At 42.3% G+C, this 24,104-nt stretch overlaps 1 protein-coding gene across 10 annotated transcripts in view; it reads right to left on the bottom strand.

The window, feature by feature from the left end:
• LOC123975548 (mitogen-activated protein kinase kinase kinase kinase 4-like) overlaps positions 1 to 24,104 on the bottom strand; it is a 36,701-nt gene extending 12,597 nt beyond the window's left edge. For 6 of the 10 annotated variants that reach the window (XM_046057118.1, XM_046057125.1, XM_046057149.1 and 3 more), the window contains exons 1-16: positions 23,836 to 24,104; positions 23,435 to 23,500; positions 12,508 to 12,564; positions 8,522 to 8,647; positions 8,139 to 8,249; positions 7,963 to 8,053; positions 6,593 to 6,723; positions 6,398 to 6,452; positions 6,230 to 6,308; positions 5,217 to 5,392; positions 4,970 to 5,042; positions 4,668 to 4,878; positions 4,377 to 4,538; positions 3,870 to 3,956; positions 2,284 to 2,760; positions 274 to 426 (exon numbers count right to left, since the gene is read on the bottom strand). In XM_046057118.1, coding sequence (XP_045913074.1) covers positions 274 to 426; positions 2,284 to 2,760; positions 3,870 to 3,956; positions 4,377 to 4,538; positions 4,668 to 4,878; positions 4,970 to 5,042; positions 5,217 to 5,392; positions 6,230 to 6,308; positions 6,398 to 6,452; positions 6,593 to 6,723; positions 7,963 to 8,053; positions 8,139 to 8,249; positions 8,522 to 8,647; positions 12,508 to 12,564; positions 23,435 to 23,500; positions 23,836 to 23,892 — 2,112 coding nt within the window. In that variant the 5' untranslated portion in view covers positions 23,893 to 24,104. The remainder of the gene's footprint in view (positions 1 to 273; positions 427 to 2,283; positions 2,761 to 3,869; positions 3,957 to 4,376; positions 4,539 to 4,667; positions 4,879 to 4,969; positions 5,043 to 5,216; positions 5,393 to 6,229; positions 6,309 to 6,397; positions 6,453 to 6,592; positions 6,724 to 7,962; positions 8,054 to 8,138; positions 8,250 to 8,521; positions 8,648 to 12,507; positions 12,565 to 23,434; positions 23,501 to 23,835) is intronic. The other 4 variants (XM_046057158.1, XM_046057182.1, XM_046057142.1 and 1 more) reach the window with 2 other exon arrangements.

Genomic DNA, 24,104 nt, shown 5'->3' with positions numbered 1-24,104 from the left:
AGGCAACACAACAAGGATGTGTTTGGTTTTATAAGCAAAAAGGTTGCACGTCATACACACTTGTGTTCGAGCGTGCACTCCTTGCTATTTGCTCAGAACTTGTTGCAGTAGACAGTTTCATTGCAGATGACTTTCTATCTCGCAAAATGTTTCCACGTAGAAGGAACAGCAGTTTACCGCCCTGCTGCCCCAAAACCGTGTGAGTACACAAATCCAGCAGAGAGCAACAGCAGGAGGAAGAGGAAAAGAAAGAGGAGGGGAGGAAGGAGTTACCTGAGGCTCCATGGGCCGGTGCATGGCGGGGGCCTCGGAGGAAGAGCCGCCATTGGAGAATGGTTCAGAGGAGCGGGGAGGCAGTGGGGGCTGCTTGGGAGGAGCGGCAGTCTGAGGGGAGCCCTGAATGTTCTTACGGTAGCGCTCGTCGGCCTGGTATGAGGGAATCGTACAGGGAAAAGATGGAATGAGCATCAGCGGAAATATTTTTATGAATCTCTTTAAAATGGATTTAAAAAAAAAAAAAAAAAAAAAAAAATCAAGGAGAGGGGAACCATTTCTAAAGTTTATAATAACAGTGGCAAAGATGAAACGTGTGCACAGACCATGAAATATGGCCTGAATGCAACCATGCAGGTTCTGGGAAGTGGTTCCCATCTTCTTGTTTTTTGAATATTATTGTCCATTAGGACTTTTAGGTCTTTTGACATACTCAGAAACCTTCATATTTGACTGACAACAATCAACAATAAAGACATCTCGTGACAATGGTATCAAACATGCTTGAAGCCCATTCGAGGCAGCCGTACAGACGTAGGTGCATGTGCACAGACAGAGGTGAAGACAGGACTCTTTAAACAAATACTTCCTAGAAAATTCTTCTTAATGATAAATGGTGGGAAAGATCATTGTTAATGACACAGAACAGCTCTGTTGATGGTGGGTGTCCTGCATGTTAGTCTGGGCCTCAGCCATCCACATGCAACAGGCCCAATCCACACACACAGAGTCAAAAACAGCCACATTGAAGAGAATCACAGGTCAGCCATTCAAGATCAAGAGAAATCCCAAACACATCTGTATTGTTCTGACAAGAAAAACCTCAAAAGAAAAGGATAAAAGGAGCACTTGATTTTTTCTTCTGATCAGAAAAGGCTCAAAAGGTAGTAGATTACAGAGTGAAAAATTATGGGAACTAAAGTAGTAAGCACCAAAAAGATGCTCATGTATGCAAGAATTGAATCAAATCATCTTTTTTCATGGGGAAACAAATTAATTCTGAATGTGGAGCCTTAAAGATTTTTATGGAAGTTAAACAGGAATCCTACAAATTGATTATTTCTCCTCCTCTTGCTCCGCCTGCTTCAAGTGAAAACTGCGACAAAAATATTTCAAACACCCTAATGGTTTTAGTAATCAAGGACACTAGCAAGACTGAAAGTGAGAGCGAGTGCCAAGAGAGAATAGAGGAGTTTCATTCAGCACATAAAAAGGCTGGTTGCGAGCCTGTGGGTTTCCATTCTCAACCTTCTCCCCCTGCTTGATTTATTCAAAGGGTCTGGTTATAGGGCTTGGTTGTAACAAATTAGTTATTGGCCTAGAATAACACCAAAGCGTTCAAAACAGAAATCACTAAATTAAATGTACCTATTTAGGCTAAAGAAAAAACAATTTGCTGCTCGCACCACCTCTATCATACGACGGCGTATTAGGGCCATTGTAGGTAAAAATAAATTAATGATAGAGCCGGGGAAGGAGGGTAATATTCGATGAAAAAACTCAGAATGTCTGAGATCTGTCTGTCTCTAAAGTTGCAAAATTACAAGAAAAAAAAATCAGAAATTCTCTAAGATTTATCATAAATGTACGAGAGAAAAACTTTAAATACTATTTGTGTTATTAAAGGCTCTGTACTCTATTAAAAGAACCTGTCACATCTAATCTACTTTCACAAACCAGTATTGTAAGAAACTTTCTTCTGTTCAAAGACTAAAAGCATAAAAAACTGGGGAAGACATTTATAAAAGATTTGACACATGCTTTAAAGTGGCTTTGTTGCAGTCCCTCATATCTGCCCAACCGTCTGCCTAACTGATTCTTGTCTTGCATTACTAACGACTGAAAAAAACGAGGAAAATTTTTTCTCGTAAATGTATGACTTCTGTTAAAAATCTACAATGCCCTAATGCGCCATTGTACTATCCTCATGGTCACTGAGGCTGTGTAAAGACAAGCAAGAAGAAGCTGGAAAGAGCAGGCAGCGGGGTAGGCAGAGGCAAGGAGGTTCACCTCTCTGATAGGCTGCGGAGGAGGATTACTGACAGGCTCTGCTTGCCTATCAGTCTCCAGACTTTCTGCCTGGGGTGGTTCAGAGTCGGTGGGGGTTTCAGTCTGAGGGGGGCTGGGGGAGTTTGAGAGCTGGCTGGTACAAGTCTCATCAGAATCAGTCTTCTCTGGCACTGCTGCCTGGGGTTTAGTGTTGTCTGAGGGGATTGTCTGAGGGGCTTTGGACGACTCACAAGCGCCTTTTGCGACAGAAACAGGACTTTCAAGGACCTGAGCTTGAGGAGTTGTGGAGAGGACTCTGTCAGGGGGCAGGGTGGAGGTCTGTGGAGGTTTGCTATGGTCTGAAGAGAGTTTGGTCTTGTCGCCTTGTTGCTGTTTGGATTCGTGCTGGAGCGACAGCAGGTAGGCCTGCTCCTGCTGCAGGCGCTTATGGAGTCGCTCGGCCTTGCGCTGCTCCTCAAGCTCCCGCCACTTGAACTCCTATTGCAGGGTTGATTCAAGGTGGTGAGAAGAGACTGAGACCTGGCAGCCTGCATCGGCCTGACAAACTTCAGCCGACTAAAATCAGTGCCATCTTAAAAATCCTTTCATTAAAAATTTTTTACAGACAGACTTTGAATGCATTTGCCTGTTTTACACTCCGGAAACTGCATTTTATTTATATGCAATATTTTAGCATTTTTTAATTGTAGTCTTCCGACTCTAAAACTAACTTGTGCTGTGTAGTGTGTTATGTAAAAATACACAATCTTTATTAAAAGGGCAATACATGGTACAGACTCAATGAAACAAATAAAATATACATAATGTATAATAATAATAATAATAATAATAAAAGAGTTTGGAGTTCCAATCATCAAGCAAATTAATGGTTTGGTTCACCTGACAAAAACAATGTGAAACATGATTTTTAAAAAATAGGATGCACTGACAAAACATGATACAATGGAAGCACACAAAATTTCTTTGTAGTATAAATCAGTGGCTTTTGTCAAGGACCCCTAAACTGACACAAATTAGATCACGGACCCCCATTTCATAAGACTTTGTCCCAGGGAATCCCCTTCTGATAGGATTTTTGCTTTTAGATTTTTTATTACAGAAAGTAAATTAAGCCCACGACCATAGTAGTCATCCATTCTGTCATTGTGTTACTTAAATAAATTGAAATGTGAAATGACTCAATTATTTGATGATCTGAAGATGACTCTGATTGACAGAGTTTAATCAAAGTGCAACTCTAATAAACTCAAAAAAAGATTTTTAAACTTTCCTCAGATTTAACCAGTTTCTCATTGTTAGGTTGTTGGTTTAACTTTCAATGTATTGATCAAAGTACTTCACTGTAATGCCTACAACAATTTATATAAAAAGAAAATTAAAATTACATCTTGCAATGAAATAAAACTCCAGGAACATTAAAAGCAAATTACCTACACACCTTAAAAACAGTCTTTAGTTACTGTAATGTTGAACTACTAAGTGATACATTTTAGCTCAACTATAAGCGTCCTCAATATTATGGAGATTATACAGGATGTGGTGTGTGAGTGAGTGAGTGAGTGAGTGAGTGAGTGAGTGAGACTGACCAGCAGCATGGCCTGTTCACGGAGCAGCTGCTCCTGGAGCATCTCCAGGTGTCTCTGCTCCTCCTCCAGCTGACGCCTGATGTACTCCTGTCAATCGAAGCAACGCAAAGCAGCCAGTGGGCATTATTATCATTCCAATAAAAATTTGAAAATTTAAATAGTATTATAGGAGACATTATAAACTACACTCAACATCGAATCTGTCTTATTCTCTCAGTCATTCCTTAAAACCCAGCCTCTGAATCAGCTCCCTGAATGCACAAGGATCTACCAAAGTTACTCCACCTCCTGTGATTATTTAGTTATTTAGTTAGTAACGGCCACAGCTTGTGTTGTCTGCATTTTGGTTCTCCGTGACCATAATCATCTCTTTCTCTATGACTAGCAAATTCCACCTTTCTGGTGTGAGCGGACAGACCTCCAGTCATCTCAAAATAAGTATGACAGAGCCTTTAGTGAGTCCTCACTTGATACATTGAAGGCAAATAAATATATTTTAAAGCTGACCTGTTCACGATCGTTCCTCCTCTTCTCGTCCTCGGCGCGCCGCCGTTCCTCCTCTTCTTTACGTCTACGGTCCATCTCTTCGATACGCCTCTTCTCCTCTTGTTCACGGCGACGCTGCTCGCGCTCCTGTTGCCTCCTCATCTCCCGTTCACGTCGTTGTTGCTGCGAGGGCAGTGGACAAAAGAAACGTCAACATTTCTCAACATAAACATGGCTTTGATCAGCCTCATCTCTTGAGAGCTCGGTGACACAGTCCGTTTATTCCCCCCAAAAAACAAAAACAAAATCTACCTCCTCCAGCCGCCTCCTCTGCTCCTTCTGTTGCTCAATGCGTTTCTGCCTCTCTGCCAATAGTTGGCGCTTATACTCCTCCTGCTCCCGCATCTGCTGTTCCTGGAGCAGCTGCTGGCGACGCAGCGCCTCTGACCGATCCTTGTTCTCCTGCTGCAGGCGGATGAAGTCGCGGCGCAGAGTTGATTCACCTGGCACATTGACAATGGAGCTGGGTGCCAGGAGAAATTGGGAAACGGGTAGATTAGAGAGACACTGGGTTAAGTTTGTAATGCATCCAATAAATCTTTTTTAGACAATACCTGGGCTCTCCCTCCTGCTCTGGGGGATCCTCTTCCTCTTCCTCACTGCCACTGTACTCGTACTCTGTCTCATCTGTACAAGAAAAAGGAATGAACAAGTTAGAATAAGAACTCAAAACCTCACCACAGCTAAAAACAGGCGAGAGATGACATGAGATTTTCTTTTATACAAAATGTTTCAAGGTTTTCTGCCACAATAAAAAGAGAAGCAAAGTTGGCAAGTGAAGACACAGAGAGACAGACACACCTTTCTCTCCCCTCTTCTTCTTGGTACGGTCAATGTGGTCCTTGAGCTGAATGCGGACTTGCCTCTCGTTGGGCTGGTCTCGGATGAAGGGGTGCTTCAGCAGCTGCTCCGTCGGGGGGCGCTGCGTGTAGTTCTTTACCAGGCAGCCCTCGATGAAACTAAAAAACTTTTTGGACCTGTGGGGATTGTAGAGGAAGAGCAGGGAAGAGGAATCAGAGAGAAACGCAAGAGTCAACCGAGAGGAACAATGAATGACAGAGAGGGTGCCAGACAAATGTGTCTGCCGTGAAAAGATAATGCACATCCAAGGATCCTAAGAGGAATGGACCCTTCATGTCACTGAAACACTCCACAGTATGACAACAGCCTCTGGTTTCTCTGTGTTAATTGAAGTTTATGCATGTAGACAGGGAGCATCAAAGCTTTCATCACATATATACCATGAAAAGTCTGAAACATTGGGCACGGCACAATGGAATTATCATCACCACAGCACCTGCTGCCATAAAGGTTTGGGTTTATTTTACGTTCAATTAAACTATTTAAAAATGAAACAATCTCACAGCAAAACAATCTACGATTTAATGCAAGATAGGATCCATAATAATATAGAAGCTTATGCATACAACAACAACAACAGGAACTAATGCATCTCAGCTCTACTGCCAGTTTTTAAAAAAAGTCAGAGGTTGGAGTTTTTTCTGCAGTGCGTCCAGAGCAGCGCTGCAGTGAGTGCCAGAAGAGGCTGAGCCTGCCAGAGCAGGTGTACCACAGATGTTCAGCTCAGCAGTAAAGCAAAGAGGAAAGGCCAAGCTCTGGATTCAAGCCTCTGATGCTGGCTGGTCTGAGGTCAGAGATAAAATAAAAATGTACAGGAGTACATATAAAGTAGGAAATCTATACATAAAATCTGTCAAAAAAACCTATGGCAGGATTTTTTTGCACAAAAAGAGGATTAGAAAGGATAGAAACACTCACATGGAAAACAAACATCTTTTCTGGGTGGTACTCACCATTTTTTAGATTTGAGCCTGGGAGGAGGGTTTCTTGGTATGAGGAAGAGTGCACGCATGGGGTGCATGTCACAAAGGGCTGTAAGAAGACACACACATGCAGAATGTCAATAAGAATTCAAGAGACAGAGAAAACAAAGACTAATATTAAGAAAATCTGGCACTTACGTGGCGCCCCTTCAGCCATTTCAATTGCTGTGATACCACAAGACCATAGATCACTCTGCAAGAGAAGACGACACCCATTAGCCACATGCACACATGCTCAGACAAATCAGCGTGTTCACAGGTGCTATCCACCTGTTTTACACAATGATATAATGTCAGGCTTTGAGTGCTTGAGACTTCTACGAAGGCTCTTACTCTGTAATCATATGTAGCGTCTGGGTTCTCGTCACAAGCAATGACTTCTGGGGCCATCCAGTAAGGGGTCCCGATGAAGGTGTTTCTCCTCCCCACTGTCCGATCCAGCTGAGCGCTCACACCAAAGTCAACTAGAGAGAGAGAGTGACCACAGTCAACAGGATGTTCATGTTGTTAGACTCAACCTGAAATGAAATTTCAGGAGAAAGTGATCATCATTTTTCTACCTGACCCGTCACAGCTGATGCTATGAAGGCAATTCATGTTTAAAGTTATCATCCCCTAATATTTTAATCAAATCAAACCTCGTTTTTGATATCAGCAATAGGCATTCAATGTACAGTATTTATATTCTGTAAGTACTTCTCTTTATGGTGATTTTCATTGTTAGTAGCAGAGTCCGTCATTCCCGTGCAGGATTCAAATAGTCTCCCTACACATGAGGGATCTCCAGGAAATAATGCATGCATCACCAAATCAACCGTGAGTGAACTATTAAAAAGGATTTTTATGGAACAACAGAGTGCCGTGCTTTCGTTTTCTAGAAAAGGAAAATGTAATTTTGGAAAGAGAAGTTTGCTATAAAATGGTCAAAACTATAAATTTAAGTGGATAAAAACATCACTGGTTTGTGGAGGAAGATGAACTGCAAGTCAGATGAAATGACCTATCCTTTCTGTTGAGGAAGCAGACTAAAGGCGCCTATAGACTGTGAGATGAAAACAATCATTGCATGTCATGCTGAGGGAAAGGACTCTAATAAAACCCTTGTCAGAATCTGTGTCAGACTGGACAAAATCAATTTTGAGGCATGTCAGATTGTAGGAAGAATGCCTGGTGAATCATATCACTACAATGTAAATAGAGAAAAAACCCAGATTCAATCAGACATATCAACAACCCCTGTCATCCATTTGCACTGCTCTCATATTTTCAAAATGTGGTCAAACAACAGAATTTTGATAAAACCTGTCTTTGGTGTTGGAAGCTTTAAAGGGCCCTGAAAACCCTTTTTGCCATCCAGCTTCTTCTTAATGAGTGACAGCGTCCTACACAAACACACAATTTTCTGATGGCAGGTTTGGTCATTTCACATTACAGACTTTCACACTTGTTGGTCCTTTCTTTTCTAACAGCTTTGAAGTGGAAGGGGGCTCAGTTGGAAAACCATGATCCGTGTTTAGCGGCATTTGATTGTACAACAAAATGTAATGACCACAGTTTTTGTTCGACGACCAAAGAATTCACCACCTTTCTCTCAAGATTGTCAACTTGTTTGGGCCCAAAATGCACAGCGTAAATTGACAATAGATCCTCAGCAGCTGACACTGATCTCAGACAGTTATTAAAACACATCACTAGCCCCTCACCTAGTTTGACTTCAGCATTCTCAGTCAACAGGACATTCTGGCCCTTTATGTCACGATGGATGACATGGTGGGCATGTAGGTGGGCCAGACCCTGAGGAGCAGAGAGACACAGGACATGAGTGACTGCGGAAGGGGAAAGGAGAGGAGAGGAGAGGAGGAGAGGACAATGAGCTCACTCTGAGGATCTCTCTGGAGATGTACGCGATCCAGTCTTCCTTCAGCTGGTTCCCCTTGGTGTTCTTCACCAGGTCTGTGATTGAACCAGCTCCACAGAACTCCATCACCAACTAAGAAACAGGGATATGATATAAATCATCAGAAGATTAGTCCATGATATCTGACCAAACAATAATACCTTTAATGCATGACCTTTGAAAACATTGCCCAAAGAGACCACAGTAGTATGAACTACAAGAAAAAGAAAATACTAAGAGGGTTGAGCAGAAAAGATAACTGAAAAAAGGAAAAGTTTTTGGAAGAAATAATCATGGAATCTACATTTTTCTACCTTCTTCTCTTCTTACTCGACCTTAATTACTGAATGGATTTGAGGACTTACCCATAGCTGGTCATCGTGTCCCGGGGGGCTCTTCTTAATGAAAGCACCATAGTAGGTGGCTATGTTTCGATGGTGGGAATACTTCTTCAGCATATTGATCTCCAGTTTAATTTCCTCCTCCTCATCCTAGACACACAAACAAGTTACAGAAGTAAAAAAGAACAAGAGGGTGTTTGTTGTATCCTTCCACTGGAAAATCTTTATGCCGGAATACAATAATCAGTGTGTGTGGGCATCGGCCTTTAATCATCATATGGCCTCGGCTGATTTCATTTCAGACCCAAATCAATTCACTTCCATATTTAGGGTCAAAGCAAGTGTCAAGCTATGGGACAACGCCCTGGTGGGGTTTCATTTCAGCTTGGCCAGGCCTCATTCATCCTGCGTCTAGGACTTAGCTACGGAACAATGCAGTATGATTTGTCTAAATAATTCCTTTGTTTAGGGATTAATGATGCATGAGTGAGTCTCATTGTGAGGTGATGTGTATAGTAGCCATTAGCAGTATTCCATGTAAAAAAATAAAATAAATAAATACAAAAAATCAAATATACATTGGATCTATGGCAAATCCCCCCACAGATAATACATTAGTATCAGGCTGATATTATCATGATTACAGCTGTTTAGGGCTGGGAAGGAAGCCAGATCAACTGCCAGATGTAGCTTTGATGCAGTGTTAAGTGAAGCCTCTGTTGGGTATGGCCTTTAGTGCAAGTAAAATAAGTAAACCTGTTCAGTATCACATCTTCATAAAAAGGTCATAATTAGCTGCAGTGCTAACTCCCTGCTTGAACCCAATAGCAAGATGACAATGATTAACAGTGACAGTGAGTTGAACACACGCAGGGATCAACCCATGGGTGGTTTGCTTTATGGTTACATGGCCACTCCTATAGAAAGTACAGTGGGAGGAGGGGGACATAAACCAAAGGTGGGGGGGTTGTACAGCAATCACTGCAGACTAGAATGTGTGAGGTTTGCCTCTACTTATTAACAGTGATTTTATTTCATTTATCACCAGGCGGCACAGCACCAAAATGTGAAAGAAAGGTGATGCTATGTGGGTGTTACCATACTGTATTGTGCATCAAAAATAGCAAAATGGCAGTTGGCTGTCCATGCAGGCGGCCATACTGCTGCTGCATGACTCGTTTGAGTTGACGTAAGCCTTTCTGTTGTGCGCACCCCCGCTTCCCAACCCTTCCCCCCCATCTCTGCTGTGCAGCTGTTGGATTATCACACTCCCGACAGTGAAAGCCTCGCCGCCACAATTCAGGTTGTGAGGTGAGGGAAAGACTGACACAATCATATGGTGATGCATGTCAGAGATAAAGCAGAGGAGGAATGAAGCTTTGTATTCCCTCATATCCTCTGCACTCAATCAAAATACACACACATAAGACACAACTAATCTGTGGTACTAGGTCACACACTATCTTCATGCATTATGCTTTAAGATACACTCAAGAAGAAATAATAAGGTACAAACTATATAAAATACAATTTTTTCTCAAGCTTAATTTTTTATTGTCCATCATATGGACAAAAGCCAAAATCCTGGTTAAAAGAGTTTAAATGCTGGGTTCCAAACTGCAAAAACAAAACCCGGCCTTTACGAAATTGAAGCGCAAAGCCCAAATCACCCAGTCATCTCTATACCAGACAAATGGTAATGCTTTTAATAAAATTGAATGAAAGTAGAGAGGCATCCATTTTTAGCTTCGGGAGCTATATGACGGCACAGAAGAGGAGTGGAGGAACGTTTGGATTTGAGAATGTGGAGCAGGGATGAGAATGTGGGTCAGAGTGACACTGGACAGGCCAGCGTGCCTAGGGATGAGCTCCGCAGGCAGGACAGTGGAGAGAGCACAACATGGCCTCACTAAACCACAGCGAAGATGATCAAGTAACCGTTACAAGAAAAGGAAACCCATTTGAGTGCGATTAAGATGCAACAAAGTTAAGTCAAGTCACAAATACCTTGTTGGGTTGGTCACAGATGGATGTTTTAGCATTACTATACTAACTTGGAATATCTGTAAGAATATATTCTCTACCCATTCGGGTGCTTGCAATTTCATTTTAATGAGTGATTATGAGGTTTAGGGCTGCAACTGACTGCCATTAATCTGCAGATTATTTTCTCAATTAACTGATCAATTGTTTGGGCTAAAATACGTCAGCATATAGTGAAACATTCCTGTCACAATTTCCGCAATCAAAAGGTCTCATAGTCTATACTGACACCTTTCAAAGTGCACTCATATCACATCAAACCGTCTCATTATCCACTTACCACCAAATGCAAATTTGTCACTCTAATGGATTAGCATACTATTTAATGCCCACAAATTGAATCACAGTTAAAAATCACTGAGAGGTCTAACAGTAAGTAAGCTTTATCACTTTAATGGAGATTTCTGTCTAGGACTTTTACGACAGCATAAGCTAGCGTTAAAGGCACACGCCCAATATTAGTCACTGTTATGTACAGTCCTAAATACAGCCAAGCTCTGTCACAGGAAAACCAACATAAAGTGTGTTGTGTAAGGTGTTGGGACGCTGTGAGCCTCCAGAGCAGCTTCAACGCATCTTGGCCATAGATTTTAAAAGGTCTCTGAAACTATACTTTGAGTCACATTGTTTTCACACTGATCAAATAAATCAGTGAGCCCTCATGCCATGTACTAATTATTAATTTAATTATGTCTCTCAACTTATTTTTCCTTTAATTTGTCTCCTTAATTACAAAAATAATTTCACTTCTAAATGAGACGCAACAAGCGGCAATCATTTTCACAACATATGGTAAAAACAGGTTTAGCCTCAGTGGGCCCCTGCTATATGCAAAATGATTTCCATTTAACAGAAGCAGTGTTTTCATCAAGTTACGACATGTCTAGAGGGAGCACCTACAGTAGTGTCCTGTCACACAGAACAGGAAACAATTGGGCAATATTCTTTGTACCGGTTATGCACGATAACAAATCAGTGTGTAACTCTGACTCGTCCTGACGTAGCTTTATGTGAGGAGTGGCAGCAGGCAAGTCGGGGCACATGGGCTACTGCTGCTGCGTCAGTGGCCTCTTTCGGGGGTTATGCTGATCATAGCGCCAGTGTATGTTGGAAATATGTGGCACCCAGTGGTGGTAAATGTGTCCTTATATAAATATGCGTGGGTGAAATTTAGCAGATGACTTTAGACTTTGCTGCCCCAGCGAAGACGATGAAACCCTTAGTGCAACTCGTTCACCAGTAAGGCCTGTCATTGGTGTGTACCAGTTACACCCATATTCCTCCATCATCATTATGGCAGTGTGGGTGGTTGGCCCTGCTGGCCTTCGCTGCTACACTGAAACCTTCTGCTTTGTGTTTCTGCATATGTGCATGTGCGGTTGTGTCCCTGCTGCAGACAAGACCTCCCACGGCTAAGGGCAGCCTGCTGGTCGCTAAATGACGCACTTCACTCAATAAGCATCCTGTTGTTGGGGAGTGTCATAGCAGAGCATGGCATTTTCTCCTCTGTAAGCTCAAAACCATGTGCCAACAAGTGATATCCAAGTATAATGTTGTAGAGCTGATAACTTCTGTTCAGTACAACCAACAATTCACGATACAAAAGGGGGTGAGGGGGCAACCCTCTGGAGTTGAAATAGAGAAGAAAACCCTAGCAATGACTTCATCACTTCAAGTTCTTAAGATGCGACAAAAACCTCAACAAACACTTGTCATAACTAATCTGTAAATCTGTGGAAAGGCCAGGCAACACATGCATGTGAAGCCAGTGACGTGATTGAAGTTAGGCTAAATCATGTTATTTATAAGATGGACTAATCTGACTGTCTTTGTCCAATCAAAAAATAAAGTTGTTTATATACATCATAGTGTGGTGTGCCTAATTTGCATTACATTGCATCCTCTGAAGTGACTGCCACACGTACATTGTGGTGTTGAAGCTGAAACCATATGTTGTTTGGCCTTACCTCTGTGACGTCCATGACTTTGATGGCAGCCAGCTGTCCAGTCTTGACATGTCGTCCCTGTGACAAGACAAAACAGAGGTGAGCATCCATGTTTCACTTGGCAAACTCAATGTCCGGTTAATAACTGTCAACTGGGTGATAATCAATGAACTAAGGATGAATGTAAGCTCAGCTTCCTAAGAAGTTAAATAAATGTAAAAGGTATCAATTTGTATTTTTATACATAGGTTGTAAATAATCATACTCTCCACATTATTTTCTATATTAATGGATTATCTTTTTATATAACCACATATAACCACCACAGTTTCCAATTATGTTGTTGGCTGTTTTTAAATCTGCGGCAGTTCTCGTGAGACTGGTGTCAGAGTCATCTGGATGTCAATTCCTAATCATTGATAAATCAAATTTCTAGTACAACTTACTTAAATGTGAAGATTTGAAACTTCCACTCTATTTAATATCATTGTAAATTGAATATAGTTAGGGGGTTTTATTTGAAGACGTCACCCTGAGCTCTGGGAAATTGTGATATTTTTCACTATTTTGGTAAATGGCTGCATTTAAAAGACAAAACAATCAATTTATTGAGAAAATAATAGACAGACTGATAAATTCCTCTAACTGCCATTTATATGTCACAAGGCAATCAATTGTTTAATTGTTCTCATGAAAGATTGCAATCTCAAACCAGATAGATCCCACAGTGAAGTAAACCAACTATATACAGAACATACCACATATGAGCATATTATTCCCAAGCTATGTAGTCCCAACATTCCCAGACTTCTCTGCTCTCCTAACACCCTACTGCCACTCCTTACATAAACAAAAGACCGAAATAGAGGCCTCTCTGTCCCATTCCTCCCACCCTGCTACCCCAAGAGGAGATAAAACATGGGACATTTTTTGGGAGCTGGCCCAATTGGGTATGGGTATTCCCCTTCCGACTCTTTAGGACAACACAGCAGTGATATAGCTGCTTTGTCTCTCAGCAACTGTATCAGGGACACATGCATCCAATACACTGTGCAGAGCCCGTGCACGGCTGTAGAAGGAAGACGCATGTAAATGCACATTCGTTCACACAGACACACGTGAACGCCGCCACCACCACCTTCGCCACTGCATTCCATAGTCAACTGAAACAGTATGGATTATGACAATCAAAGCCATGCGGGCTTAGGGGCCTTTTCTTTTCACAGGGCAGGAGAGGGGAATGAGAGGGACACTTTACAATGCCTTTAATCCTCTCCACTTTGATCCCAGGGGTCGCCACTACAAAAACAACACTGAAGCTGACATTACGGCCGTCAACTCCACATGTACTCGCTGCTAGCGCTGATGCAGCCTGCTTGGCTGCGTTCACTGCTAACAGGTGTTACCCAGAGAAACTCAATAGTCATCCTTACTTTTAAAGGTACTATGTACTATTCAGTGGAAAAAATTAATCAATTAGTCAATTAGCTGAATGACAGGAAAGTAATCCGAGACCATATTGATGAGACAATGTAACTTCTGGCAGAACAAATATATTCTTCCTCTTACAAATGAAGCTCATAAGCAATAAAATGTACCTTTGCTCATTTCAACATGCTGAGAGGCCACAGCCTCACCTGGTCTGGTGTGACCTGTAGCTTGTTGTGGCCAATGTTAGCAAACTTTAAATACATATTGTTGTAACACAGACATCACTGAGGTATTTTGTTGACTTTATTTTCTATTTATGGTCCCACGCATTCTCAGTCAGGTCACCTAATGATGGTGTCTTTAGAACAACAGACCATAGATAATATTGTGCCATCATCGTATAATTGCTGCTTGTGGCCGCTATTCAGCAATTGCATAGTTTTGCTTCAAATCATTAAATTCACGGTTCACAGCCCCTCAAATGTGAATATTTGCTGTTTTTTGCAGGTTAAATGAATATTTTGGGTTTTGGACTATTGGTCAGACAAAAGACATCAGCTTGGGCTTTGGGCAAAATGTGACAGGAACCAATGTTGTAAAAAGCCCTCTAGCCCACACTAGGTGTAAACACTGCACCCGTAGGGGTTAAATGGTCTTAATCTTAAAAATAAGCAGAAAGAAAAAAAAGGGGTCAGGAATTGAAGAATCAAGATGCCAATTGTGTTTCTGCGCTGATAAACCTCCTCTATTAGCACTACTCACTCACTCTGAGTTGAATACTTTTTGGAGACAAAGCTTGCTTTGATCCAAGGATGTAATCACAGAGAGGCCATCCAGATACTTGTGGGATACAGCCAGCTCGCAAACAATGCCATTTATCTGTCTTTTTGGCTTTTAACAAACCCAAGGGGTGGGTTCTTACACTTTTGCATTTGACATTTGCCTAGATAAATGTGTGTAAATATATGACCGCCTAGCAGAAATGCCTGTTTACATTGGGTTTATTGATCATTTGAAAATATGTGTTTGGAGAAACCAGGAGGTGAGAATACAAAGTGTTTTTTGCTATGATTCAGTCTCTGTGAGCCTGAAGAATTTATGGTCGTAATAAACGCCTCTCAGCTTCTGGGTGGAGATAGGGTTATTTAGGCCACAAGGTTATTGCATTTGATACCACAAAACAACTGGGTTACACAACATTAGCACATGAGTAATGAGAGTTTCTTGACATGCTTGAATCCCTTTCCTTCATCTGTCTATTGCCCTTGAAGTAAGGAAAACACTGAGCAGTTACTTGGGATTTAATTACAAATGATGTGAATCAGCACAAATTAAAGAGGCAAGTTTTGGGAAAGTCAGATATGGAGAAAGGATTCTGCCAAGTCTGCTCAATAGATCCTAAAAATCTACTATTAACTAAGTTACTGTATGTACTAGGAACTGGCCATGTATTCTCAATGAGACTGTAAATTATCCATTAATTTGTGGCAATTTCTTTAATTAATTTATTAAAAATGTTTTGACTGTAATATAAAAATCTTCTAAAATATCTGTCAACATTTATTTTATTCTTCATAAGCACATAATACATTGATAAGGATATTCCGTCAGACACTGAAACCATGCTCCTGACCTCAGTTTCAACATGGATCTGGCACTCCTATGTTTTGGTTGGGAAGGGCAGGTTTTTACACTACTATTAACTTATTACAGATACAGACTACTTCTAGCCCTCTGAACCATAAATTATGCCCTCCTTAATAACAAGGATATTTAGTTATTGAGCTTAACGGCTCACAGAGCATAATTTGCAGCATTCAATGACTGACTTAAAAAAAGAAATGCAGCAAGTGACATATTGAATTTTTCTTTCACTAACTTCTGAATAATGGCAACACGTGATAATAGAGAATTCATAGTCCATCATAAGTCTATGGCATAACCAGAGATTAATCAAAAAATGCACCAACGCAGACACTGCTTCATTCTATAATGTCTTCCTTAACTTGCCTCATGTCATGTACTGACCGACAACATCAAGAAAACATCTACCGCTCTCTACTTATAAGGCAAACTGTCCTATATATGGCGGCAACAGATGAGTATTTTCATTACCGATTAATGTGTTGATTATTTTTTACACTTACCTGATCAATTGTTCTAGGCTAAAAATGTCGGAACATAGTGAGAAATGCAAGGTAACAAATTCAAAGAGCCAAAGGTCGAGTCTTAAAATGTCTTGTGTTGTCTGGTCAAGAGCCCCAAATCAATTTACAATATTAAACAACAGTTTTCACATTTTGAGAAGCAAAATGTTTGCCATCTTCCTTGATAAAAAACTTAAACAATTAATTAATTATAAAACTGCTGAAGATGTATAATAAACAAATCAATAATCCACTGATCGTTTCTTGTCCTGTGGCTATGCCCCTATTACAGACCCTAGAAATAGGCATGGCTTGATCGCTGGAAGGCTGCGGCTAGGCCCTACAGGGCCCCTTGAAGCAGCCAGCTAGGCGTGGCTGTGGAGGGGTTATCTGAGGCACTGAGTTATCACTCAGCTCTCCCTGGCCTCCATCTCCACTCCTCCCATCGCAGCTCTTCTTAACCATGGCCAGATGTGCTGCTGGCCTCCCTCCAGCTCAGCACTAAACCACTGACTGACTTATTGCCTTTAGAGCCAGAGACATTAAGTTACAATCTACCCTAAAACAAAATACACGAGTCTATGGAGGGCTCAATTAATAAAGCTGTGGAGGAGAAATCTCAGTCAGCGCTAGAAACTCTATAAGAGCTGCTCAAACAGGCTGCTCCATTAAACTGAGTGCTGACATAAGGGTTTTGTAGAATTTCCCATTAAATGAGCATTAGTTCACAGGCATGTATAAACTACAAAGTGTGCCAACAGTGTCATTTAAAGAAAATACACGTCAGGTGTCACAGTGTTTCACCATTACTCCAGCATCTCTATGTACATAAACAAAACACAGTTCTCGATATTTGTTAGGAAATTCGTGCTTTAGGGTGGATTTCCACTTAAGAAAAGTGAGCAGTAATGCACAGCAGTATTGTTAGTGGTCTGCCCACAGGAGTTGGGTGGACAATGGGGGAGTACAGTTTCCCATACACTTTTCCACAAGGCTCATCTCTCCCCTCCCTGCATCATTCACGTTAATGTAACATCAATTACAACCATTTCAAAATGCTGACAGGCTTTCAAACAAGGTAAACCTAATGTTCCCCCACCCCGCAACAGGACTCTTGGCCCTGAGAGCTGAAAATGAGCGACATGCTTTCTCACTAGCCATGTAGGTGCAAAACAAACTTGGTTTCATATTATTAGTACACACAGCGAGGGAGGGAGAGAACTGCTGGGTGCCATGGTTCGGATCTGTAAAAGGTCACAGGTGAGTGTGTGAGCCTGTAGTGCCGCATTAATGAGATGGATGACCCCTCACGCAGGGTCATGTGAACATCTAAGGTGATATTTGAACTGGCAGACTGAGTAGGTGGGTGGACAGAAGGTGATAAACAGGCAGGTCAACCCCCCCCCCCCCCCCCCCCCCCCCCCCCGCCTTCCACAAGACGCATCAGATAAATGCTGGGGAAAGGAATGATCAATTAGCAGTAAGCAGCAGCACGTGACATCCAGGGCTGTGGCTTGCCCCTGCCTCTCTGGACTCTACCACTTTTCATACTGCCGCTGCATACCAGCACACTGACCCAATTCTCACACACACTCAGCCTCTGCCCTGCTCCTCTACTCCAGCACTCCCCAGAGAAGTGAGGATGGAAGCGGCAAAGACAAAGAAAGAAACAGTGGTGAGACTGAACGGAGAACGAAAGAAAGGGAGTGGACAGAGGAGGAGAGCAGCTTTGAAAAGGGAAGGACGACATCGCACGCGAGAGAACAAGATAACGTGTGAACGCGAAGTGCAAGTACACACAGGAAGCTGAATAAGACTGTCACACAGGAGGCCGGTTGATGTGACTGTACGTCTATTGATCACAGTGCAGCAGTTGGCTGCAGTAAGGGGTCAAAGATGGACTGGCTGAGCCTTTCCTCAGGACGCTTAGGGTGTAAAAGTAAAAATAAGCCAAGAATCCTGTAAATTATGGCTGCAACTGATAGGTGCAGTATGTTAACTTTACTTGCTAGTTTGCAGGTTTTTAAATAAGGAAAGTGGGATTCCCACTGTGAGAAAATATCCTTATCCCTGGTATGATGTCATTAAACTAACAAAAACCAAAAGATGAGCTGTTGTCTTGGAAATGGTTTTTAACTGCATGTGGTAGGAATAGGAGCCAGTTGAGCGGGTCTTAGAGAGAAGAAGGATTTTACTCTGGAGAAAATACCATCCCCTTGATTTGGACTCAGGTGTTCCCACTACATGAGAGGATCTATTTGTCCCAGCACATTAGCACATTAAAACAAGACATTTCTTAAAAGGAAATGCGATCTTGAAGAGAAAAGAGCTGTCAAGGAAAGCCACTGGAGAAAGACAGGCCAGAGACTGTCTCGTCTGCCAGCGCCTTTGTGTCTCATCTCAACACCACTTGGGTAATGAGGTGGCTCAATGAGCTACACACAGACCGTAGCATGAACACACACACACACACACACACACGGACACAGAGAGTTTTGTTCAGGCAGCATGGCTGGTCAGGGGACGTTGCGGGTCTTGTGACACCCATTAGGGAGGGAGAGGGTCACTGTAGGGGGAGATGGGCACAAAAGAGATGTACACTGCAGTGTGTGTTGCCATCTTGAATGTTTCATGCATGACTTTTGACTCTTTAAAAAGAGCTCAAACTAATGTACTTGCAGTTACACCGTGTCTGGATAATAGAACAAGAGTGCGAGTGTGACACAACACAGGACCCTGGCCGCTTTTGTAGCCTGATTCTGACCTAAAAGCTACACAGCCAATTAGCACTGAGGCTCTTTACCAATGAGCCCCATTCAGGAGTCATTCATTAGGCAAGCAGGCGAGCCCTTCACTGCCACAAGGTCCAGCAGTGGCATCCAAGCTACTGCTCTGCAAGCAGCAAGTCATTAGTAGTATTAGGCTATATTAATTAAATTCAATTTGACTGGCAAAATAGGCAATCCTACATTCCACATATTCAATTAAGGTGGTCAAAGTATATTCTATATTTCAATATTACAGCTACGCCAATGTCTGATGCTTCCTTTTCATTTACAATAGAAATAAAGAAATCTCAAATCTGTCAAAACACCATGTTAAAAATCTGATTTACTGTCACTATCAGCTTTGATAATAAAGGTGGCAAATGTTACAGTTGAACATGTTAAAGTTTATTCTACCAAACAAAAAACACATTTGAGGGATCCTTGCCAAAAAGCTACGTGAACAAAAAAATACTATTGGCCAATACATCATTATCAGATATTGTATACTTTAAATATTAATACTGACTGACCAATACTGGATTATTAACACTGATGTCTTAATAAGCCAGTATTAGACTCTTGCTCTGTTAAAGGACTGAAGCTGGACACCCACAAGGGTTGATGAGGATTAAACTTAAGTCAGACAACATCTCATTGTCAACAACATTGGCGAACTGATGCACCTACATGGCATGATTTAAAGTGCAACCTGGAGCATCTTTGACTTGTTTGCAGAATAAAGATTTCAACACCGGGGCGTATTTTATAAAATCCACAATCCTCCGTTTCTAACAAACATTCAAAGCACCTTTCTGCTTTGATCGCCGATAACCACTGCCCTGAGGTAAGCGCCAGTCTCACCCAGCGCCATATGGCACTGTTAGGCATTTAACAGATTGCACAAGATGATTCCGCTCCCTCCTCAGCAGCAGCTCACACCCCTTGTGGCCGTCAGGCATAGCGAGCCCCCCTGAGGACAGAGCTACTTGTCCTGAGGGCAGGGGCGAGGCTGCCCCTAAGGCTGGAGGAGAAAACAAAGGAAGGAGATGGAGGACATGCGCTGGGAGAGGAGAAGCTGCTGAGCTACAGAATAAACTTGCTGAAGGAAATTTGTCTTTAGCATATGATATCACTGGATAAGTGTGCCTACTAGAAAAGCCTGTTATGTGTAGTGCATGTGCACGGTAGAAAATAAATCTTATTTCCATTTGGTGCTTCTGCTTTGGTGAGTTTTCAGCCACATGACCTCGCTGGTTATTGTCAGTAGAATCCCCTGGTCAATTCACCATAGATTTTAACCATTGGAAAAACACAGGGACATGGTGGTTTGAAAATACTGGTGGGCACAACCTTGGCACACTCCCGTGGATGCAATGCAGTCAGAGAGTCAGGTCAGCAAGAGCTCTGGTGCCTCAGGCCTGACTATATATGGCCATTCTGTGGAGCAGGGGGAATCTTCCTTGCATACCATGCTCAATTTGAGGAATTGTGTCTTTTTCTATGTTATCATTACTCTCTCTCTTTTTCTTTTTAATCCCTATATCCAGAGAGAGGCACCTGAGATCCTCTACTGAGCCAGCTGGATTGGTGCCAGCTGATAAAGAGTGAAGGAGGGAGAGAAACTCAGAGAGAATCTCATGTGAGAGCAGTGTTTTCAAGTAGTATGGCTATGAATGCATAATTCAAATAAATGCACATGCCATTTTAAAGAAGAGTGAGGAATATGGCTACAGATGCAATGTGAGGGATCAAGTTAGGGGCTCCTGCAGCTACTGAATTAAAAAACCCTGCAATAGCATTTTATTGGGAAAAAAAATCTAAATAATGTGGTTAAAATCACTGGTATATGTTTTCAGTACAAGCATAAAACTACAATACTTTTCGAAATGAATCACTTTTGGTGATAACACTGTAACAAGTGTGTTCAATCTGTATATAGATCCAGGCTTCCATTTCGATCAGCCAGCTAGCCAAGGCAAAATTAAGTGATTTTTAAAAAAGGGATTTTTAGCTATAACATTATTTTCTTTATGGCCGTCAGTCAAAATCTGCAGCGCTGTTTTTTCAGAAGTTGACTGTCATCTGGCCCCTTTCCAGGGGCAACTGCTGCCCTCTTGGCAGAGATTACAGCTAGCCTGCACAGCATGGCCACAAGAACCTTGACATGGCTTTTTGGGGTCTTAGAGAACAGCTTGGTTCTTTAATTTTCTGAATAAGCTGCAAGCAGTGCAACACAGCAGATACATAAATAGGTTTTGTTGGGATCTGATCCTTGGCCAGCAGTGATAGGTCTTAATCAGGTCTACAGCTAAGTGTTGTCTGAAATATTGCAATAGTATTGCTGAAATACAGTGGAAACAAACCCCCTTTTCTTGTTCTAAAGTGTTAAATGTTGAGTAAACACAAGCAGCCGTACAAGAACGTAGTCTAATAAAATACAGTTTTAAAATGTCAGAATTATGATTTAAACCAGGAACTATCTGATCAAAGAATAAGTGAACAAGACTGCAAATATGACCACAGTGAAATGTATCATTACACTACCTCTATGTGCTGATTTTTAATGCACCAAAACCCATGAGTGTATCCCTCAGTGAAAAGCTTGCAAAACAAATAGTCTCCATATTCCTATAGCGAGGTCTTTATGAAAGAATAACACTGTATATCCTCTACAGTTAACATTATGATCAGCTTATTGGAACGGTGAACAGCAGCAACAAAGAAATTCAAAAACTGCACTTATACACTTGACATTTGTTGTGAAAACTAACTTTAAACTCAGTATTTACCAGTATTTTCACTCCCTACAGCCCACCTTAAATAACAAAAAAAAAAGCCAGAGGGTAAAGTCTCAAAGCAATCAAAAGTCACTACAAATCAAAGAGTAAAGAAGCTTGGTCACATTGTGTTAACTAAAAAGGGCCTTGCAATCTGTGACCAAGTGCTTGACAAAGCAGAAAAAGGCCTCAGAAGGAGAAGAAACTCCACCCCGTTTTCAGTTGGGGGGCTGTTGTGATTATTCAGTCGGTTGGCGTTTGAAACCCTGCAGACAAACTCCTCCTTTCTGCGGATCTAACTGACTGACGGACTGAGAGACCCAAAAAGCGAGGGGACAAACTCAGCTTTGTCAGAGCGGGGTGCAGGTTCTTTCTGGAACTGGACAGCTGCTCTTCTACCAGTTGCAGCCCCTCCTCACCACCACCACCACACTCCCATTGCACATGCTCACAGGCCACATGCCCATTCAACTGGTTAACATGACAGTCAAAGCACTGGTCGATGGCTAGTCGAAAGGAGGCTACTGCAGCAAGCTTTAGCATTAGGCTACAGCAAGCTATGACTTTGCTTTACACAGCTTGGCTCATCTCTTCCAGGCTGCTACAACCGTGTCTTCGTGCCAACTGCGGGCTAATCTGACAGCCCTCTCTTGTACGAGCTCCATTCCCACACAGCAGCACTCGCAAATAGAATTAGCATTGGACAGTGAATGGAGGGAGAGATTATGGTGACAAAAAAGAGGGAGAAGCAGTAATTCTCCGTCCCATAGGCCCGGATCAAACCCATCTGGTGGGAAGATAGCATGCAAGCATCACACTTCCTAATGACACAGGGCTGATTTAAGGTGGGCACATTGCACACAGATGGATTCACTCTGTCAGTTGAGGTGGGGGAGATCCTGGAAGTTCACAGCACTGGGGGATTGAATGCAGGTCACTGGAGCACTGTTGGCTGTCAGAATTAAATACTCAGCTTAGCTTGCTGCTTAGTGCACAAGCAAATTGATGGGGTTTTTTTGCTAGCCTGCAAATACTTGCTACTTAACATATAGGTGTGTGGTTAAATGTCATTAAGCAGTGGGCAACAAAATGGAGCCTCCAGTGACTAGCTAGCTGCAGCAATAACACAAGGAGGCCCATTACAACAACAGTCTATGGAGGATGCCTCTCCAATCCAAGGCCATCCCTCCATCAAACTGTTCGACCACATCTTTGACAGCGCTCGCTGTCCCTCTCTCCCTCCTTGGCAATGTCTTTCAACAGCCGCAATGTTCATTTTCAGCAGAGAAATGTGACACCAAGAGCAGATGGCCCAGAGAGTGGGATTCCCATCCAGTGAACTGGAAAAGTCCTGATTTAAACAGGATATAAATGTTGGTTTTGTTGTTAAGAAACGTTTAAAAGAAAAGAATGGCCTGCAGACAGAGACCAGCGGGAGCGGTCTTATGACAGAAACTGTTTCTCCATCCTTGCCTCCTCACCTACTTTTCAGTAAGGCAGGTGATGCAAGATAGATGATGCATCAGACGGTAGACTGATTCACTCTTTACACACACAAACACACACCTTTCAGATGAACAATCAATGCAAACACCAGGCTCTAATCTGAATGATACCAACACAAGCCACCATTACTGGAAACATTACATCCCTGTGCTTTTATCAACTGAATCATCAGTGGTGTGGTCTGGTAGCAACATCTGACACGTCTTTTTAATGTCAGCTACATTGTTCCCAGACTTGATAAGGAGGTGGGGGAAACATTGTCTTTCCTGAGCGTGCACTGTGAAAACAGGACAGGCCATGCACTGCGCCTCCAACCAACCTTGTATACTTGTCCATAGGTGCCATTTCCAACTACCTCCACCAATTCAAATATTCCAGCTGGATCCTGAAAGGGAAAAAGACAGAAAGGCGATTCAGTGTGAATAAATAGCAATGTTAATATATTTCTTTTATAGACAACATTGTCCTCTGTGAGCCAGCTGTTGCGCCCTGGTTTACCCTACATGCCAAATGCATCTCGAACAAAGGAAAACCAGACACTGGCAACACCTCGCTATGGCTCAGCGGTCATTTTCATGACTTCATCTCAAACAAGAAGGCACAGGAAAACAGGCTCAAACTTGCCAATGTTAGTAACACTGAGGGACGTGTGTTTTATCGAGCAAGGGGAAATATAACATCGCAAAACAACAACAAAAATATGTGTTCGGCTGCACTCACCCGCAATGAAGCCAAGTCTATGTCTACTAGACTTTTAGCTGGAGAGTCGTTCGCCATCTTTCAAATAAAAGCCGAGCTTTCCTTTGCGTTTACGAAAAACAGCCGCTGCTGGAGCATTTGCGTGGACTTCGACGGATAGATCAAGCAGAGGCCGTCGCGTATTCCTCTCTACGGGATCTGCTTCTTTGCAGCAAAGGCTGGGATCTCGCTACTCCATGTTGAGGTGGCAGCAGCGGGGTCCCTGTCCGCTCTCTCCCAGATTGAGCCAC

The sequence above is a fragment of the Micropterus dolomieu genome, linkage group LG01 (genome assembly GCF_021292245.1).
Source record: "Micropterus dolomieu isolate WLL.071019.BEF.003 ecotype Adirondacks linkage group LG01, ASM2129224v1, whole genome shotgun sequence".
In the NCBI taxonomy this organism is placed as follows: domain Eukaryota; kingdom Metazoa; phylum Chordata; class Actinopteri; order Centrarchiformes; family Centrarchidae; genus Micropterus; species Micropterus dolomieu.
This window is presented reverse-complemented; position numbering and strand designations above follow the sequence as displayed.